Source organism: Molossus molossus, unplaced genomic scaffold (genome assembly GCF_014108415.1).
Source record: "Molossus molossus isolate mMolMol1 unplaced genomic scaffold, mMolMol1.p scaffold_m16_p_1, whole genome shotgun sequence".
NCBI classification, from domain to species: domain Eukaryota; kingdom Metazoa; phylum Chordata; class Mammalia; order Chiroptera; family Molossidae; genus Molossus; species Molossus molossus.
In genome coordinates this window covers 144,032,328-144,053,217 of record NW_023425344.1, presented here as the reverse complement: position 1 = coordinate 144,053,217, position 20,890 = coordinate 144,032,328, and the positions used below count along the sequence as shown (strand labels likewise).

The 20,890-nt window shown below is 35.0% G+C and overlaps 1 protein-coding gene across 8 annotated transcripts in view; it reads right to left on the bottom strand.

Annotated features, from left to right (window-relative positions):
- UPF2 (UPF2 regulator of nonsense mediated mRNA decay) overlaps positions 1-20,890 on the bottom strand; it is a 121,869-nt gene that overhangs the window by 43,756 nt on the left and 57,223 nt on the right. For all 8 annotated transcript variants that reach the window (XM_036254583.1, XM_036254577.1, XM_036254561.1 and 5 more), the window contains exons 9-10: positions 9,490-9,598; positions 1,280-1,393 (exon numbers count right to left, since the gene is read on the bottom strand). In XM_036254583.1, coding sequence (XP_036110476.1) covers positions 1,280-1,393; positions 9,490-9,598 — 223 coding nt within the window. The remainder of the gene's footprint in view (positions 1-1,279; positions 1,394-9,489; positions 9,599-20,890) is intronic.

Sequence of the window (20,890 nt, the reverse complement as noted above, 5' to 3'; positions counted from 1 at the left end):
TAGGTAATAGGAAATCAATTTGGTAATATTGTTAGTAATGACCAATTACAAATGTAGAATTATTTCATCTATACTGCATCAACTTTACCATATATAATTAGTTACTGATTCCTAGTTTAAATTCCATTGTGCACAGAAAATAAAATTTGAATAATTTCAATTTTCTCTAATTTGCTGAGACTTTCTTTATGGTTGATTTTGGTAAATGGTCCATGTGCATGTAAATTCTGATTTGTTGAGTATATTGCCAATTAGATCAAGATCATTAACTGTGTTCAATTCTGTATATAACAGTACTTACTGATTCTGTCTGCCTGTTCTTTCAGCTATTAAAATGTTTTCAAGTCTCTCACTATGATCGTGGATTTGTTTTTCTTTTCCTTGTCAATTTTAGCTTTATATATTTTGAAGCTACACTACTAGATGCATATTGATTCAGGAAGTAACACTTCCCTGTTAAAATGACCTCTTATTGCTATCAACTAACCTTCTTTATTTCTTTTTTCTTGTATGTTTTTATTGATTTTAAGGAGAGAGGAAGGTGGAGGGATAGAGAGAGAGAGAAACATCAATGAGAGAGAGAAACATCGATCAGCTGCCTCCTGTTCACCCCCTATTGGGAATCCCAGGCATGTGCTCTGATGGGGAATGGAACTGGTGACCTTTTTGGTACATGGAATGACACTCAACCAGCTAAGCTATACCAACCAGGGCTAACCTTCTTTATTTCTAATACAGCTTCATGCCTTAAAGTCTACTTTGTCTGACAATAATGCAACCAGGTGTCTTTTGAATGGAGCTTCCATGGTATATTTCCCCATCTTTTTACTTAGCCTTTCTTATTTTTATACAGGGGTGGGCAAAAGTAGGTTTACAGTTGTACAAATAGTAATACAATAAATAAATAATACTATAAGAATAAATTCTAGGTTTCACATACAACTGTAAACCTACTTTTGCCCAACCATGTGTTTAAGAGTATGTCTCATATAGGCAGCATATAGTAGTGTTGTCTTAATCAAGTCTTATAGTCCTAAGGCTTTTACTTGATGCATTTCTCCTTTTATATTTCTTGCAATTACTCTTACAATTGTGTTTTTGTATCTACCACCTTACTATTTGTTTTCTAGTTTGCTAATCTGTTTAATGTTCCTTTTAACTCCCTTTTAATCTTCCTTTGGATTAATCAAATATTTCTAATTATTTCACGTTTTTCTAGCATTTGTACTAAAACTTTAAATTTGTCTATTAAAAATAATTCAAATAATTCAGCACTAACCTTTAAACAATGCAGTGTATCATTTTTTGTGAACATCTTAAACTTAGTTAGTTCTCCAATAAAACGAACAGTTTTATTCTTTGTTTCAATATTGATCTGGTCCTTTTTCCGTACCTACAAATTAAAAGAGATACTGCTTAGATAATTAACATTTTGAAATCTCTTTGATAAGAACTGTGATTTTAATAAGATTGAATTCACCGCAAATATTTTAAATAAACTTGGGTATAATTTCTTGCTATATTCAAGCTGTTTTAAGTGCAAAATTAGCTCTGTAGAACACCAGTGCCAGGATGTGCTTTGCAAAAACAGTCCATGGTCAAATAATTTGGGAAAATAATGCATTTTATCAGACTTTAAAAGGATCTCAAAATAAGAAATCTGTTTAACTTAATTTAATTTCATGTTCCTCATATTTATTTGGCAATATAAGACCACTTTTTGAAATGCTAAGAACAACTAGTTAACATCCCATTATATTAATATTATAAAGAACACACTTTAGAAGATGCTGCTTTAAAAATAATGAATACCAAGAGCTCACTTAAGCAAAAATATTATTAAGGCTATTAGTGTATTATATTGACAAACTTATATATTGCTTTTTTTTTTATTATAAATTAATAATGAAATTTCCTATATAATAACTATTCTTTTTTATCACCATTCACAGTCATATATCAAAGTTCAAGACCTTTGCAAATATAACCCTCTGCTTAGCACATATTTCTAGAAATATGAATATAACAAAATCCTATTTTACAACAGTACAATGTGAACAGACAACTCAAAAAAAAAGTCATTGCATTTAACCTCAGAATTATATTTTAATCAGAAAAACCAAACCTACAGTCCTGAAACGTTTTATTTAAACAATAAGGACAATAATATGGTGGTGCCTTGAACTCTAGTTTGGTGTTCTTTACTTTTTTAGAATACTATCCTATCTTATTTGTTTCACATAACATTCTAAAAGAAGTAATAGTAAAAATTATAATAACAATTCTGATTTGACAGTTATGACAACAACAATAAAAGAACACAAACCTATCAGAAGACTTGGCCAAGAATCAACACTAAAATCCCAGTTTTCTATTACTAGTATGTGCTGGGATTCAAAAGAAGGCCTAACTTGGCTAGCACCTGGACAATTCATGATAATCATTTATATAAATACTAAATTCTACTTAGTTAGATACCTAATACTTAAACAAAATGTATCATCTTTGTCTTTAAGGACCTACTTTCTATAGCATGCAGAGGGAAGTATTAAGACTTTTTAGCCCTGGCCAGTTTGGTTCAGTGATTAGAGCGTCGGCCTGTGGTCCAGAGAGACACGGGTTCAGTTCCTGCTAAGGGTACGTACCTTGGTTGCTGTTTGTCCCCGGCCCTGGTTAGGTCGTGTGGGTGGCAACCACTCGATGTGTCCCTTTCACATGGATGTTTCTGTCTCTCTCTCTCTCTCTTCCTCTCTCTCCCTCCCACTCTATCTGAACAAGAAATGGAAAAATGTCCTCAGGTAAGAATTTTTTTTAAAAAATTGAAGACTTTTTAGATCTTCAGGGATACTTTTTAAACAAAACTGTTTACTCATTTTTTAAAAATCAGAGCTCACTATAACTGTATTTAACCGAACACATCAATAAAACTGCATCAATTAAATTTTTGCTGCTGTTGTTAGAGAGAGAGGAAAGGAGATACATCAATGTGAGAGAAACATTGATCAGCTGCCTCCTGCACGTCCCCTACCAGGGATCGAGCCCACAACTTGGGTATGTGTCCTAACTGGGAATCGAACCGGGATTTCTCAGTCCATGGGACGATGCTCAATTCACTGAGCCACACCAGTTGGGCAAAACTGCATCAAAATTCAACTTACACAACTTTATTTTAATCACATCATTTAGGCATTCAAAATACCTTTGGGATTAAGATAAATAGAAAAAATAGAACTAACTAGATTCTAGTTTCTAATATTAAACAAAATTATATTTAATAAACTTAATTGTTTTAGCCTTGCAATTTAGAGAAAAGTATAGCCTTCATAAAGACCTTTTTTATAAATATGTTTGATCTTCTTATTAATGTTTCTTACTTTGTGAACTCCTAGGATAGATTAAGAAAGTGGATCCTAGACCAGATTTGGCTGGGTTTAAATCCCAGCTCTATAATTTACAAGCTGTTACTTAGACTCTATGCTTCAATTTCCTCAGATGTGGAATAGAACTAATAAAAGCAACACGCCTAGTAGGGGTATTGTGAGTCTTAAGTGAATTGATCCATGCACAGCACATGCAACAGTACCCACAGGGATCAGGAAGAGTCTAATAAATTCTAGCTACTATTAACTTTATCTATATTTGTATATTTGTATCACTAATACATGGACACTAAATAAATGTTTAGTGCATAAACAAAAAAACAAAAATGCTTAATGTTTATGTATGTATTGCAGTGATGAAAAAACAAAAGATCTATGGTCAAAATATCCGAGCCCTTGTGGTCATTCTGTGACATTTTTTTGAGGGTATATGATCTTGAACAATTCACATAAACTCCCTGAACCTGCTGGTTCATTTGGTAAAATAAGGATAAAAACAAGGATGATGATGATGGTGGTGGTGGTAATGATGGTAACTACGCTTGATACTGAGCAAGTAATGTATAGGACAAAATTATACAACCTTCAAAATGATGTTTAAGAAGTGTTGTTTTTTTAATCCTCATCCGAGGACATTTTTCCATTTTTTGTTCAGATAGAGTGGGAGGGAGAGAGAGGAAAAGAGAGAGAGAGAGAAACAGATGTGAAAGGGACACATTGAGTGGCTGCCTCCTGCACGCAGGTCCGGGGACAAACTGCAACCGAGGTACGTGCCCTTAGGGGGAACTGAACCCGGGTCTCTCTGGACCGCAGGCCAATACTCTAACCGCTGAGCCAAACCAGCCAGGGACTGAGAAGTGTTTTAAATGACATTGTAAAATGCTCTGCATGAGAAACAAAAAATGGAAACTTATACATACAATATAAACTTATCCATGAAAAACTAGAGGAATAAAGTTAAAGAAAATATGCTAAAATATTACCAAAATATTACCAAAGTTTCCTTTTACATGATGAAATTATGAGATTTTCCCATCTTCTTTCTACTTCATATGTTTTATATTTTCTAAATCATCTACACTGAGCATGTGTTTATTTTAGAGTTAAAGCAATGTAGAAACAAAAACATGTAAGGAAGCATTTCAAAAATGATATACTGAAGCTGAATATTTAGGGGGAGTACGGCTGGGAAACACATATACATGTTTTTAAAAATCTCCTTGGGTGATCCTTGATGCACAAGCTCTTAATAACTATAGTGGAGTAACATACAATTTTAAGTATTACTGAGCATAACAACTTTAAAAACATGTAACATAATGTATTATCCACAATTAATGTTAAAAATTATTGGAGTTAAGTAGATACAATCTAACAACATGACAAAAATTATAGAATTTTTAAATGAAGTATTAGAAATCAATTATCTCATTCCCTCATTTTCAAATGAAAAAACTGAAGGTTTTTCAAAAATCTATAATTTATTAAAAAAAAAAAAAAAAAAGACTAACTCATTCTGAATCCTTATTCAATATTTTCCGGTCTCATTTATTGATTCCTTTTGATCAAAAGGTATGTCAAAACACTTCTGCAAAAGTAAATACAAATGAATTAACAACATATATTTTTGTATATATTTTAGTTCAGTAAAGTCTCATAAAATTTTACTTATATAATCAATCATCTTTAGCAAAAATGGTGCTTACAGTTCATTTACTAATGACAGCTGAAATTGAGATTAACTGAATAAGTAAACTTATATGTATTATCAATAAAAAACTCCTCAGATATGTCAACATATAAGAATTTTCAAGGCCTACTAGTCATTATTCCCCTATAAAAAGAGCACTCCCACCCCAAACATCATCTAAACAGACAATATACTTTCTGTCCTCCGCAATTTGCTCATTTTGCTTTACATAAACTTTATTCTCACAATCATTCAATTAATTTTATGGAAAATGTACTATAGGCTAAACACTAACTAGGAACTAAGTCTATAAATAAGTACATTTTCCTTCAAAGAAATTTATTTATTTTATTCTGTGGACCACTCATCTCCAAAGTAGGATGGGTAAGACTTGATCTACTATAGTGTGGGGGAAAAAAATCTTGGAACTTCTATTTATGTTTTTGTTTTTTATATCATACTTTCCATTTACTTTTGTATGTTTTATAATGTACATAAAATATTTGGTACAACTGCAAATGCATATAATTTATAAATAAATGTGCCTATATTGGGATATGTGGTTAACTTATTTTACCAAGAGAGGCTTACTTAAAAAGCTAAAAGAACACTAATTAAAATTTTTTTTTAAATGTCAGTCACAAACAACAGTGTGGTCATTGTAGGGGGCAGGAGGGGAGTGTGAAGGTAGAAGAGGGTAGGGGGGAACAAATAGTGATAGACAAAAATTAAATTAAAAAAAAAAAAGTCAGTAAGGGTGATATGCTTAAATTTATATAAAAGTTGTCCCCTCCATTATCAAAGACATAAACTACTAAAAATTTAGAGGACACAGAGAATTAGAAAAGAAAAAATATTTCTCACTATTCAAGGACAGTCACCAATAATGCATTTTAAGATAACTGTAACTTTATTATGTGTAAGATTATATAGCTTGCTTTTTTTACCCTAAGAGCACTTTCCCTATGATATGAAAAACTTTTGGTAAATAATAATGTTAATGGCTCTATATCATTTTCTTAATCCATTGCTGGGCTTTTAGGTTATTTTCCTATTACAATTCATGATGTGAGCAAAGCTTTGGGGTTATATAGAATTGTTAGGACAGATTCTTAGAGTTGTCCAATGTATGAATGCCTATTAGGATCTTGAAACATATTGCCAAATTCCTTCTCCAAATTCTATCATAATATATGTGAATTATTTTATTTCTATTAGCTTTACTACTCTGTCAAATTAGCATCTGTTGTTTTAACTAGAATACTAGAATTTCTCTGACTACTATATGTGTTTCATACAGTTTTGCTAACCAACTTTATTTCTCAGGTGAGATTCTTAAGCGAGGTCAAATAAAATTACATTGTGACAATATGATGGAGCTAGATAGAAAGCAGAGATGGGGACACCTGAGTAAAATGTAAATTCTCATAATTCGAGCTATGGAAAATGAAAGGCAGTAGGTATGAGAGGAGACCCTAGATTTGAGGAGGTGTTTTAGAAGATAGTATCAATAGAATTTGATGACCACTGGCTCCTAAATGTCAGAGAGGCAGAATAGAGGTATTTTTCTCTTAGTGATCAGATAAAATATACTGCAAATTTACAGGGAGATATAGAAGCTGATATAAGGGAGAGAAGGATAAAGACATTTTTCAGAAGAAATTAATGAGTTTATGAACATATTTAGCTAGAAGTACATGAGAACTTACTAAGCACCAGGAGAGAGGTTCTGGCAAGAGATATGTATTGGAGGTTGCTGGGAAATAGATGTTAACTGAACCCCAGGTAAAATGTGTTCCATCAAAAAGGAAGGTGAAGGAAGAAAGTCTGGGGAACACCAACACATAAACTCAGCTGGAAAAAAGAGCAAAGGAAACCGAGAATGGTAGTCATAAGTAAGAACTAGAAGAAAGTGGTGGTAGAAAAGAATTATTATTATAATGACATCTATGTCCAGGCAATGTGTGATCAACTTTATATGCATTATCTCATTTAATCCATAAGAACAATCTTGTTTTAAAAGATACAATTATTATCCCCATTTAATAGGCAAGAAAACTGAGGTTTAGAACACTTAACTTGGCCAAAGTTACAACGCTAGCATGTGGTAGAGCCAGAACGACAGTTTCCTAAAAAGCAGAAGAGTCTAGCAGAGACATCAACTAACTTGAGGTGATTAGGAAGACACTGGTTGTCTCTGCCAGGGTGCTGTGATAATAGAACAAAAGATAAATGTCAGCAGTAGGAGAGACAAGAATACTTTAAAAAACTTGAACAAGAAGGAAACGAAAGAATCAGGGGTGGGGGTTGAGATAAATTTGCTTGTTGCTATTATTTTTATTTATTTACTTACTTATTTATTTATTTATTTTCTTTATTGATGTTAGAGAAAGAGAGAGAAGAAGGGAGAAGGAGAGATGGAAACATCGATGAGAGAGAACATCTACTGGCCACCTCCTGCACACCCCCCACTGGGGACTGAGCCCACAACCTGGGCATGTGCTCTGACTGGGAATCGAACCAGTGGCCTCTTGGCACATGGGTCGACGCTCAACCACTGAGCCACTCTGGCCGGGCTATTATTTTATTTTCATTTAAGGATATGAGTGTTAAGCATATTTATAGTCTAATAAAATGTTATCGGCAAAGTGTGCAGATTTGGGGTTGGGGAACCAACAGTTCTGGAAAAAGCAAGTGATCAATAACCTCAAGTAGCCTTTCTTCTCTCCCCTGAGAGCAGTAGTTACCAAAATATACTCCTAACATTGATATTCTTCTAGGTGCAATCAGTAATAAAAAACACCAATTCCTTCAACTCCATCCCAATTTTCAAAGGTGAGAGGGGAATAGAATTTTCTTAATTTTAAGTTTCTTACCAAAATCACTAATTATGCTTGGTGCAGTAACTTGTGTTTTGTTTAATTTTGGATTTGGTTGAGGGCATAACTCAAAATAATAATACAGTCATACTGTCTGCTAGTAAAACAATTTGTTTGTATGATGAGATTAAGTATATCAACAATAATATCATGACTTCTGATGCATCTGTCCTTGAACTAGCAGCATTTATCAAAGTGTGTTCTTTGAGAGACTACATATTTAACTCCCTCCAGAAGGGTCATAATGCACATTATCCTATTACAGCTTTCAGATTTCTTACAACAAAACAAAATCATTTAACTCTCTTAATCTCAGTGTTTCCTAACTTCTTTAAACATAGAAACCTGCCCTTACATAACACTATGAAAATCTGATATATACTTTAGCAAAAGTTGGCCCAGAAAAAATCTTAACCACAAATCTCATATTAACAGATTAACACCTATGACAAGAAGCCTTTAGAGATGGTTCCACCCATCACTGACATTTTCTCCTTCCTCTGAACTCAAGACAATGACTCTCAAACTAGTAGTCATTTGGCAATTAATCATATAATTCCTTATAATATCAAATATATTTAGGGTTTAAATCTTTATTTCTCTCTTGCTTTTGTGAGTGATTATGCCTTAACTCTCCTACTACATAGATTCTTGACCTCATAAACTGTCCTCTGAGTGCTCAGCAATACTGACTTGTGTACAACAAGTGCAAAAAAGTGCATATTGAGTATAGCAAACATTTATTTGCATTCCAAGCAACTCGTTATAAAGCTAAATGTTATAAATATAAATTTTCAACTTGTTAATAAACACCTGAATTTCATGTCTTTTCAAAGTCTACCAATATTCACTTTCAGCCACCTCTAACGTATCATTTTACTCATTTCAAGATCACATTTGAAATTTTATCACCTCCACAAGATGACTGGGTCAGATTTTAAAGAACCACTAACAGGCAGTCTACTAAGACTCCTGAGACCAGAAATGGAAGGGGGTTGTCTGGTAACAGGTCCCTGGGTACCTACCAGGGTACTCTTTAAAGAATTCACCACCATCCAAGGTAAAGATTCTTAAGGCAAGAATCAATAAAACTATGGGCTACAAAAGCATTCATTGAGATTACATCATTTGTGGAACCTTATGCACCCCAAACATTTGGAATCCCAACACCTAAATAGGCATGTGCCCTGACTTGCAATGGCCAATCCTATTATTTCTTCTAGGAACACTAATGAGGCCTGCTGACTCTCTTGACCTTGGAGAATGGTTTACTTCACAAAAGCAAAAAGTACAGTACCTACAATAGAGAAATAAGGTAGCATTAACAGCTCAATTCCAAATTGAATATTACTTATTCATTTCAAGCTTTGTTGAGTCAATTTACATTTTAAAAATTCAGAAGACCTATATTCTGACCACTATCAAATTTCAAAAATATGCTTACCAATAAAGTAATCATATTCTTAAACTAAAGAGTCCTCACTCCATTTTCAAGTATATGTATATATGTAAATTACAAAATAAATGCTTAAATACATACATGAAATCTGAAATCCCCCCTCAGCATGGAACAAAGATCCTCTGCTACATCAGACATGCAGGGATGCAACGTAGCCACCAATCTTGCATAAAATGGTAGCAAATCCAACCTGCAAAAGTTATATGTGATATGTGTAAAAGGAAAGACAGCAGAAATAATTCATTTAAAAATTTAAACCTCCTCAGATATAGTCACAAATTAAACGATTATAAAAACTAACAATCATACAGACATGTCTATTCATTGCCATTATAATGAAGTAAACAGAAATTCAATTTGCCTTGTGAAAACTTATTAATTGCACGGTTTGCAATTTCACTTAGTATGAAATCCTGATAAAATATAGAATATGAAGTGAAGAAAACACTGTTTTAACACAGGCTACATTTTTAATCACAGAATTACTAAGTAAACAAGGTTAACTTAAATACAAAACAGAATCCTTTTAAACCATCCTTTACTTATCCATGGATAAGTTATTTATAAACTTCAATGTCTAAAGTAAAAGGGTAACCAATACCCCAAAAGGCATCTAAGGGTCAAAATCGTATCACAACCCACATACTAACTTACATATTTTGCTCACTATAGAACCCACTTAGATTCTCGTGTAGTGCCTATTTACTCTTACTTCAGACAATAAATGGCAAATACATGGTTATTCATGCTGCCACCCCTTTCATTACCAGAGCACGTTCTCATCCAACTTAAATGCAGCTCCAGAATCCTGCTTAGTGCAGCACTCCAGGCAGCCACTATCATCTGAATCAACACACAAGCTAAAATTTATTTTGTATTCCTGCCGTAGACTTTATTTTATAAAACTTGATTATCCAAGGATTCAACATTCAAGCAGATCAAATGCTGAAAATGAGAAACAGTGAGAAACTAAAAAAAAAAAAACAACAAAAAAAAAACAGCAACAAACAAAACAAACAAAAACCCAGCTGCACTGACAGCAGCAAGTAATGGGAGCTGACAATGAAAAAGCTAAAAACTGTAAAAATTCAACCAAAGAGCCCCAAAACAACAACAATCTGAAGCCATTTAGAACACAAATAATTCTGTGTCTTAATTAACATTGAATCTGTCACTATAGAATAATACATGAAAATGGTTTGGTCATCAGAGAAAAGTCTGCATTACATGAAAGGCTTAGAATTAGCTCTAGAAAACTCCCAGCATGGACAGATGAAGCCTTAGCTGGACGAAGGGACACTGTGAAGGAAGAAAGAATGCAGATCAAATTTGAAAGGTGGGGTCAAGAAAAAGAAAGTGCTCAAATTCATGCCTAAGAGCCCCCAAAACATTATTATTTTTCTTCTGCCATTATTTGTTTTAAAAATTATCATTTATTTAATTCTTACTAATGTTCCAGGCCCTGTCTTAGGCATCTGACAAACATTATTTAACTTGCTGATCCTATGAGGTGGACATTATAATCACCATTCAGAAATAAGAAAACAGATGTTGAGAGAAGTAAATAACATGGTGGCTTTGTAGTAGGTAACTCAGTAAGCGTTTTAAATGCATCACATTCTTCTTTAATGAAATAGTGAAGCCTGGCCGCTGTGGCTCATGGGTTAAGCAACTACCCACGCACCAAGAGGTCGCCAGTTCAATTCCCAGTCAGGGCACATGCCCAGGTTATGGGCCCAATCCCCAGTAGGGGGCATGCAGTAGGCGGCCAATGGATGTTTTCTCTCATTGATGTTTCTCTCTCTGTGTCTCTCTCTCCTTTCTTCTGTCTCTAAAAGCAATAAAAAATATATATTAAAAAAAAAACACAGTAAAAATGACAATCCATTATGTAAAGATCTGAATCAAAATATTTAATGGTAAGTTTTATTTTAAATTTTTTTTAAAACTTATTTTTAAAGTTTCAATTGAAGGCTATGTTCCTGTCACACAAAATGCACACGTGTGGGTCACATTACTCCTTAATAACATTACAAAAATGAGATATTATTGTATAATACTCTCACAAATATAATTTTCTGAATGTCTGTTAGTGCAAAAAAAGCTTGGGGCAAACAAACATTTAATTTTCTTGAATAATAGAGGGATTCATATTTATGAATTTACTTTCTAAAGTAAATTTACTTTCTAAATTTTCAAACTTTAGTTAGAATATCATATTTTAATATATTATATTTATGTTAGAATATTAGGTCTCTCTTTTTTTTTTTATTCTTACTCGAGGACATTTTTGTATTTATCTGCAGATAAAGAGGGAGGGGGAGAGGGAGGAAGAGAGAGAGAGAAACAGCAACATGAGAGAGACACATTGACTGGTTGCCACCCACACAACCCCAACCGGGGCCAGGGACAAACTGCACCTGAGGTAGGTGCTTTTAGCAGGAACCAAACTCCAATCTCTCTGGTCTGTGGGCCAAAACTCTAACCGCTGAGCCAAACTGGCCAGGGCGCTTTTTTCTTTTTCACATGATCAATTGCCAAATACAAATATAGGACTTTAAATCTATGCTTAGGTTAATCACTCCCAAATGCCACAACTATAGGTCAGAAAAATTAAGATACCAGATATAAGGTCATGGGATAACAAACAGCAATGTGCTAGGAGTTAGGAGACTTGAGTTCTAAATCTCTCAAATAGGACTTCTGTGACCTCATAAACTGATGTGACTTCATCTACTATTGTCTCCTGCTCACTGCTATCTCACCAACCCCTCACTAATTCTCAACACAGCAGGCAATCCCTCACCTCAGAGCCTCCATAAAGGCTATTCTGAGTTAGCTGGAGCACAGCTCTAATTTCCCAATATCCATTTACACTGCATCAAGTCTCAGTCCTAATAACCCCTTATTGAAACCCACTATAAATGTTCCACTGAAAGTGCAAATCCACTCCCAACCCCTGTACCCTGCACTATTTTTCAAAAATATAATTTACCTCCTTCTAACATATTACATAATTTACTTACTTGTTGTATTTATTGTTATCTTGTTTGTCACCCTTCCCCACTAGGATGTAAGCTCTATGGAAGACAGTTTACCAGCTCTCAAAACAGTATCTAGATCATAGTAGGTGCTCAATAGACACTTGGCAGATAAATGAATGTCTCTGGTATCTCACAATTAAGTATATTGTTAACTTTTAATCTATTCTTCACTATATTAAGGAAATATCCTATTTTTATAAGAATATTAAACTTGATCAAATTTTATATTTCATCAAACAAAAGCTCATTTATCAAGTATCTGTTATGCAATTAATGAAATAATCATAGGCCCTGGTCAGGTAGTTCAGTTGGTTAGAACATAATCCCGATATACCAAAGTTTTGGGTTCAATCCCCAGTCAGGGTACATACGAGAATCAACTACTGAATGCATAAATAAGTGGAACAACAAATCAATGTTTCTTTCTCTCTCTCTAAAAGAAAAGGTTTTTTTTACTGAAATAGTCACATAGTTTTCACAACTGATGTTGTATATATTAATAGTTCTCCTGTTTTAAATATCATCTCATTCCTAAAGTCAATCCTCTTTGATCATGCTGTATTTTTATTATTCATTCATTTACTTTTTTTTTTTTTAATCCTCAACTGAGGATATGGTTTGTTTTATTTTATTATTATTACTGTTAATTCTCACCTGAGGATATTTTTTCACCCACTAACTTTTAGATAAAGTGGAAGGGAGAAAAGGAAGCGGGGGGAGAGAAAAGGGAAGGGAGAGAGAGAGAGAGAGAGAGAGAGAGAGAGAGAGAGAGAGAGAGAAATATCCATACAAGAGAGACACACTGATTGGTTGCCTCCCACACGACCCAGACCTGGGTTGGGAGATGGAACCTGCAACCCAGGTACATGCCCTTGACCAGGGATAGAACCTGAGACCCTTCAGTCCAAGGGCTGACACTAACTGCTGTGCCAAACCCACCAGGGTTTTATTAATTTTAGAGAGAGAGGAAAGAGGAGAAACATCGACTGGTTGCTCCCAGTACTCACCCTGATCAGGGATCAAACCCGAAATCTAGGTATGTTACCTGACTGGAAATTAAACATGCAACCTTTTGGTGTATGGAACAATGCTTCAACCAAATGAACCACCCAGCCAGGGCTAGATTTTTATTTTTAATATACTATTAAATATGACTTGTTAGTGGTTTACTTAGAATTTTTTTTTTTTCCTCACCCGAGGACATTTTTCCATTTTTTTGTTCAGATAGAGTAGGAGGAAGAGAGAGGAAGAGAGAGAGAGAAACATCGATGTAAAAGGGACACAGCGAGTGGCTGCCACCCGCACAACCCAACCAGGGCCAGGGACAAACTGCAACTGAGGTACACACCCTTAGTGGGAACCAAACCCGGGTGTCTCTGAACCGCAGGCCAACACTCTAACCGCTGAGCCAAACTGGCCAGGGCGGTTTACTTAGAATTTTTATACTGACATTCAAAAGTGAGATTGGCAGTACTTTTAACTTGCTTTTTATTATTATTATTATTATTATAGATTTTGCCTACTTCTTCATATTATGAAATGGCAAGTTTTCTCTTGTTATGCTCTAGAATGCACAATACAGCAGAAAAATTACTAGTTCCATTAAAGACTGGGAAAACTCAATAAACCTATCTACTCTTGATGTATTCAAGACAAAATTAACAGATAATTTTTTTTTTTTTATCCTTACCTGAGGACATTTTTTTGCATTTATCTTCAGATACAGTGGGAGGGAGAAAGGAAGGGAGAGAGAGAAACATCAATGTAAGAGAGACACACCAAGTGGTTGCCACCCACATGACCCCAACGGGGCTAGGCATAAACTACAGCCAAGGTACGTGCCCTTAGCAGGAACCAAACCCAGGACTTTCTGGTCCACAGGCCAATGCTCTAACTGCTGAGCCAAACCGGCCAGGGCAACAGATAATTTTTTATATTTTTTCCCTTGATGATTCATCTATTGTGTCTTGATTCATTATAAAAATGTGTATTTTTGGCAAATATGTTTCACTGAGATTTTCAAGTAGTTTTTAAATATCTCTAGCATATCATCTGGTTCATTAAGTGTTCTAATGTTCTTTTTCTTTTTTTTAATATTTTTTTCTTTATTAATTTTTAGAGAAAGAGGAAGGAAGAGGAAGAGAGAGAGAGAAACATCAATGAAAGAGAACATGCATTGGCCGCCTCCTGCATGTCCCCCATGGGATTGGTTCCACAACTAGGGCATGTGCTCTGACTAGGAATCGAACTGGTGACCTCTTGGTGCATGGGTCAACACTAAACCAGTGAGCCAAACCAGCTGGGACTAATGTTCTTTTTCTTTATATTTTCTAAATGCTTCTCTATTTATATTTTTTGAAGAATGAGCTCTTGACTTTTAAAATTTTTAAATTAACTTAACCTTGGTTGTCTTTTCACTGTATTTTTCAATATAATTTCAGATTATAATTTAGCATAAAAAAAATTTTTTTTTTATCCTCACCCGAGAACACTTTTCAATATTTTGTTCAGATAGAGTGGGAGGGAGAGAGAGAGAAAGAGAGAAACCTCGACGTGAAAGGGACACATCAAGTGGTTGCCACCCACACAACCCAACCAGGGCTTGGGACAAACTGCAACCAAGGTACATGCCCTTAGCAGGAACCAAACCCGGACCGCAGGCTGACGCTCTAACCACTGAACAAAACCAGCCAGGGCCAAAAAAATTTTTAACAAGGTCATTTCCTTTTCATCTTTTCCTGGGCAAGACACTTACACTTCGCTTCATTTTTTTTTTTTTTTTTTTTCTTTTTCCAATTAGCTGAATCTACTTAAAAGCTTTTTCCCAGCCCCCCCAAATAAAGGTTGGTATAGCTATTTATTTTCAAGTAAAGCTATCTGTGCTATCTATTCAGGCTCCCATCAGTGCACTAACAACACAGGTAAGTGTTTTCAGCTTCTATGGGGATTTTAAAAATAGTTTAAGGATTTCCCTAAAAGATCCAAACTCTTTCAAGCTTTCCCAGGCAGTTAGTAATCCTGGTTTTTGTTTCTTTTAGAATTGGCTACATGAAAGTTAGATATTCCATTCTCTCAGAATCCTCTACCACCTTTTAAACTCAACACATCCTTCTAAACTAACAAATTCCTCTTTTTCCATTACCCTTTTCAATTAAATAGATCGTTGAAACTAAATGTCATCCTGCCCTATTTAAATCTTCAATATCTGTAACTCTTCATTCATTACGTCACAAAATAAAATCCCCCATGTTGTAAATAATGTAATATATTTTTTCAATGTTAATCCTGCACAAGTGTGCTTTTCTGTCTTTTCTACCTTCTCTACAAATGCAAGCCTGAAAGAAAATGGAATGACAAATTCTATATTGATCACATTAGTTATTTAAACATAAAATAGAACATTTTAATAAACATAAACAGCAAATTTCTGTGTTAAAATTTATGCAAGATATATATATTTTTTGACTTTTCTGAAAGCTAATTAGAAAATAAACTTACATCCTTCCTTTGAAAATTAAATTTCATAATCTTCTAAAAGAGTGATAATTATTTTATCAAGAGTTAATGAGTGAACCATTGAAAAGAATGTTTTTTCCTTACACAATAATAAAATCTTGCTTATACTTTCAAGGTCTCCTGAATCACATATTTAAGCATCCTCCTAGCAGTTAATGATCATCAAGTTAGTAAACATCCAGTACAAGTAATAACAAGAATGGAGAAACATATATGTGTTACGGAGGGAGGAATTCTTAAAGGTTTTTAGCTCATCATCAATCAGTTTTCTAAAAGAAATGCCCAGCTTTTTTTTCTTTTTCTTTTATTTATTTTTCATTATTGATTTTAGAGATAGAGGAAGGGAGAGGGAGAAATAGAAACATCGATGAGCCTGACCAGTGTAGCTCAGTGGTTGAGCATTGGACCCATGCACCAAGAGGTCGCCAGTTCGATTTCTGGTCACGGCACATGCCCAGGTTGTGGGCCTGATTCCCTGGTGGGAGGCAAGCAGGAGGTGGCCAATCGATGTTCTCTCTCATCAGTGTTTCTATCTCTCTCTCCCCCCTCCCTTCCTCTCTCTCTAAAATTGAAGAAAACCAAAAAAGAAACATCGATGAGAGAGAACATCGATGACCGCCTCTTGCGTGCCCCCTACTGGGGATTTGGCCCACAGCCTGGGCATGTGCCCTGACCAGAAATCAAACCGGTGACCTCCTGGTGCACGGGTTGACGCTCAACCACTGAGCCACGCCAGCTGGGCTTTTTTTTCTTTTTAATATCTAAAGGACTTCCCTGGCCAGGTGGCTCAGTTGGTTAAGCGTCATCCATGCACCAAAAGGTTGCAGGTTTGATCCCCTATAGGGGGATTGCAAGAGAGAGCCAATGGATAGCTTGCCTTCACATTGATATTTTTCTCCCTCTCCCTTTCCCTTCCTCTTTTTCTCTCGTAAAAAAATAAAATAAAGTAAAATCCAAAGAATTTACCCCTGGCTGGCTTGGCTCAGTGGTTAGAGTGTTGGTCTGCAGACTGAAGGGTCTCTGGTTCAATTCTGGTCAAGGGCACGTACCCTGGTCAGCTCCGGATCAGGGTCATGTGGAAGGCAATCATCAATGCGTCTCACATCAATATATTTTTTTTCTCTCTCTCCCTCCCTTCCACTCTCTCTAAAAATCAATGGGAAAGTTTCCTTGGGTGAGTATTTAAAAAAATCTAAAGACTTTAACTGTTGAAAGTTATTAATTTTATATGTTCAAAAATGCTTAGAAAAAAATAAATTCAAGAAAACACTTAGCAGTCAATTAAAGAATATAAAGGATTTTCTTCATAGGAAACACTAAAGCAGATGATAATTCAAAAAAGATGAAATAATATACAAAAGATTGGGATCATTTACACTAAAATTGACACCCAAATGCTGAGACTTTTTTCACAATGTTTATGTTCCCAATGCAACAGTGCCATCAAGTGGTATAACATAGTAACAGATTTCCCACAAACTCATTTTTTCGTATTTCCGAATTCAGCAAGAAGGAGGGGGTTCAATTAGAAAGTTTCTCATAAAAACTCCAGCAAACTCTCCTAAAAAAAGAGCTGGATCAGAGAAAGCTGCTCAAGATCAAGTGAGGCACTCCACCTCGGAAGACTATTCTATTTGTATAAAATCTAAAGAAACTCTGAACATCCACCTGCTAAAATCTGGTTAAAGCTATATGTCTTCAAGGTCACTAAACCAATACCAGGTTTGTCTATATTTAAAACAAGGAACAGCCAGGCCAATGTAACTCAATGGACTGAGTGTCGTCCCATGCACTGAGAGGTCACTTGTTTGATTTTCGGTCAGGGCACATGCCTGGGTTGCAAGCTCAAGTCCCACTGTGGGGCATGCAGGAGGCAGCCAATCAATGTTTCTCTCTCATCAATGTTTCTATTTCTCTCCCCTTCTCTCTTCCTCTCTACCTAAAAAAAAAAAATCAATAAAAATATATTTAAAAATAAAAGTAAAACAAGGAACAAAGAGATTCTTAGGTACTTTCCCTGATTCTGACTAAACTCAGAAATATGCTTAGGTGAGGGAGCCTTCTGAGGTGCTAGGATTGTTCTAATTCTGATTCATATGTATACTTATGTTGTAAATACTTCTGTGAAATTTCAATTACGTGTGTGTATAAATGTATAAAGTAACTATAAAATAATATCCAATTAAGGGAAATTCTAGATTTCATTTCTGGGGAGTTCTTCAAATTAATAGGCTGAGAAATATAATGCCAGCCTTTTGAGACTGATTCTTTCTTAAAATTGATTCTAGAGAGGGAGAGAGGGAGGTAGGAAAGGAAGGAGAAAGACAGACAGAGAGAGAAACATTGATGTCAGAGAGATATTTCAATCGATTGCCTCCCATTCACGCCCCGACTGGGATCGAACCAAAACCTAGATATGTGCCCTGACCAGAAATTGAACCCACAACCCTTCAGTGCACAGAATGACGCTCCAACCAACTGAGCCACACCGGCCACGGCTAACCACTATTTTTTTAATGAAAGAAGAAAATAATTGAAAGTTAAAACCTTTGAAAATTATAAAAATGAACTAAATCAAATTTTAAAATTTGTACCGTAATGATACCAAGAAAATAGAAGATAACTCATAAAAAGGGAGAAAATAGTTAAAGTATATCTGATAAGGGATGTGTACAAAGTATAAAGAACTTTTATAATTTAATAATAAAAAGACAACATAACTAAAAAGGGGGGGGGGGCTTAAAGGATTTAAACAGACATTTCTCCAATAAAGACATACAAAGGACCAATAAGCACATGAAAAGATGCTCAAAATCATTAGCCATTAGGAAAATGCAAATCAAAACCATGATGAGATACCACTTCATACCCACTAGGATAGCTATAAGCAAAAAGAGACAACAAGCAGTGGTGAGGATCTGGAGAAACTGGAATCATCAATCATAGCTGTAGGAAATGTAAAATAGTGCAGACACTGTGAAAAAGTTTGGCAGTTACAAAAGTGCTAAACATAGAGTTACCATAAGACAAAGCAATTCCACCCCAGGTATATACACCCAAGAAAATTGAAAACATAAAATGTACACAAAAACTTATATACAAAGAGTTACTGCACCAATATTCGCAATAGCTAAAAAGTAGAAACAATCCAAACGTCTATCAGATACTTGAATGGGTCAACAAAATATGGTATACTTATACAATGAAATATTATTTAGTCTTTAAAAGGAAGGAAATTCTAATCAAGGCTACAACATGAATGAATCTTGAAAACATACTAAATTAAAGAAGCCTGGCACAAAAGGTCACATATTACATGATTTCATTTATACCATCTATCCAGAATGAGCAAACCCATAGAGACTGCAAGTAGATTAGTGGTTTCTTAAGGCATAAGGGAGGGTAGGTAGAGAGAGAGAATGGGATTGACTGCTAAGAGATATGAGGTTTCTTTTAGTGAGCAAAAAATATTTTACAATTTGATAGTGATGGTTGCATATATTTAGGACACTTAATTATATACTTCAAGTGGGAGAATTGTATGGTATGTGAATTATATCTCAATAAAGCTTTTTTCCCCCCAAAAGAACCTTATGAGTTATCTAGTTTAGTGCTTCCTATACCAAACTATACATACTAGGTAAGACAGCTAAATTCTCTACCCAGACTATTTATATGCATACATATATAAAGTTTTTGGTTCCTCATAGTCCTAAGCACTCAAATAACTATTGAAGAATTCATTCTTGTTTTGTTACCACATTTTTTGGTCAACTCAACCTGAATGAGCTGGATGAATAGAGGAGGCAATCCTGGCCACAGAAAAGAATCAAGACACTCAATATGATTCATGTCCTTTGGGGAGAGTGAGGGAGAAAAAATGCCATACAAAAAAGGGAGACACCGTTTACTAAAAGGTCCTTCCTACAGGGACTAGGTAGGCATGGGAGGATAATGAAGCTAGATGAGAGCAGGAGCTAAAAGAAGGTGTTAAGTTTTTCCATGCCTCTCCCAAAGTGTACCAGCTTGCCCCTAAGTCCAGAGGGCTCAGAAAGTAACCTGCTGCTACCCCTAATACCACCCAGGACAATATTCTAACCTATTCACTTTAGACCCAACCCTTTTTGTTCCATTCTTACCTCTCCCCTTGAAGGTTATGAGTCTTCTCTTGTATTCACAGAATGGAGAAAGGTCTGTGAGTATATGGAGGTGTGGAGAAAGGCAATGAGAAACAGAATGAGAAGAGACTTAGTAGCAGTTGACTACTATCTTTCTACTCCAGCCTCCCTAGGGAACAAGTTATAATCCTCAGGGTCAAGCCAAATTTTGCAGGCAAGGTAGAAAGACACCTGAGGGTCAAGGACAAAAGATGATCTTCAAAATTAAAGGCTTTTCTCACCAAGTAAAAAGTCTACAGATATATCATTCTGAACATACAAGAACACAAAAGAGATTTTTTTTTTCTCTAGAATTATTCTTAAGAAAATTATTAGAAGATGAACTTCAGCAAAGCAACAGATAACTGGGGAAATCAGAGAAAAAGGACTGTCGGGGGGCATAAATATTTTAAACTGTAGAATTAAGATAAAAACAAATGAGGGGGTTAAAGTGATGAAGGAAAATATAAATGTTATGTTCCCTATCAGGATTTGATACCAACATAGAAATATAACAAGGGAGGAAGGGATGAAAAAGACAGAAAGTCAGTAAGTTTGCTGTGCCTACTTGTAATGCTGTAATGTTAAATATCATTCAAAGTTGAGAATAATACAAGTATAAGCACATTTATGAATAAAAAAAGAAAATGTTAAGGAATATAACATTATTGATTAAAATCAGATGGGTGAGGAGTGAAAGTGAGAAGAAAAGGGAACACAGGCTATTTTATCATTACTCATGGTAGAAAACAATAAGACTGTCCA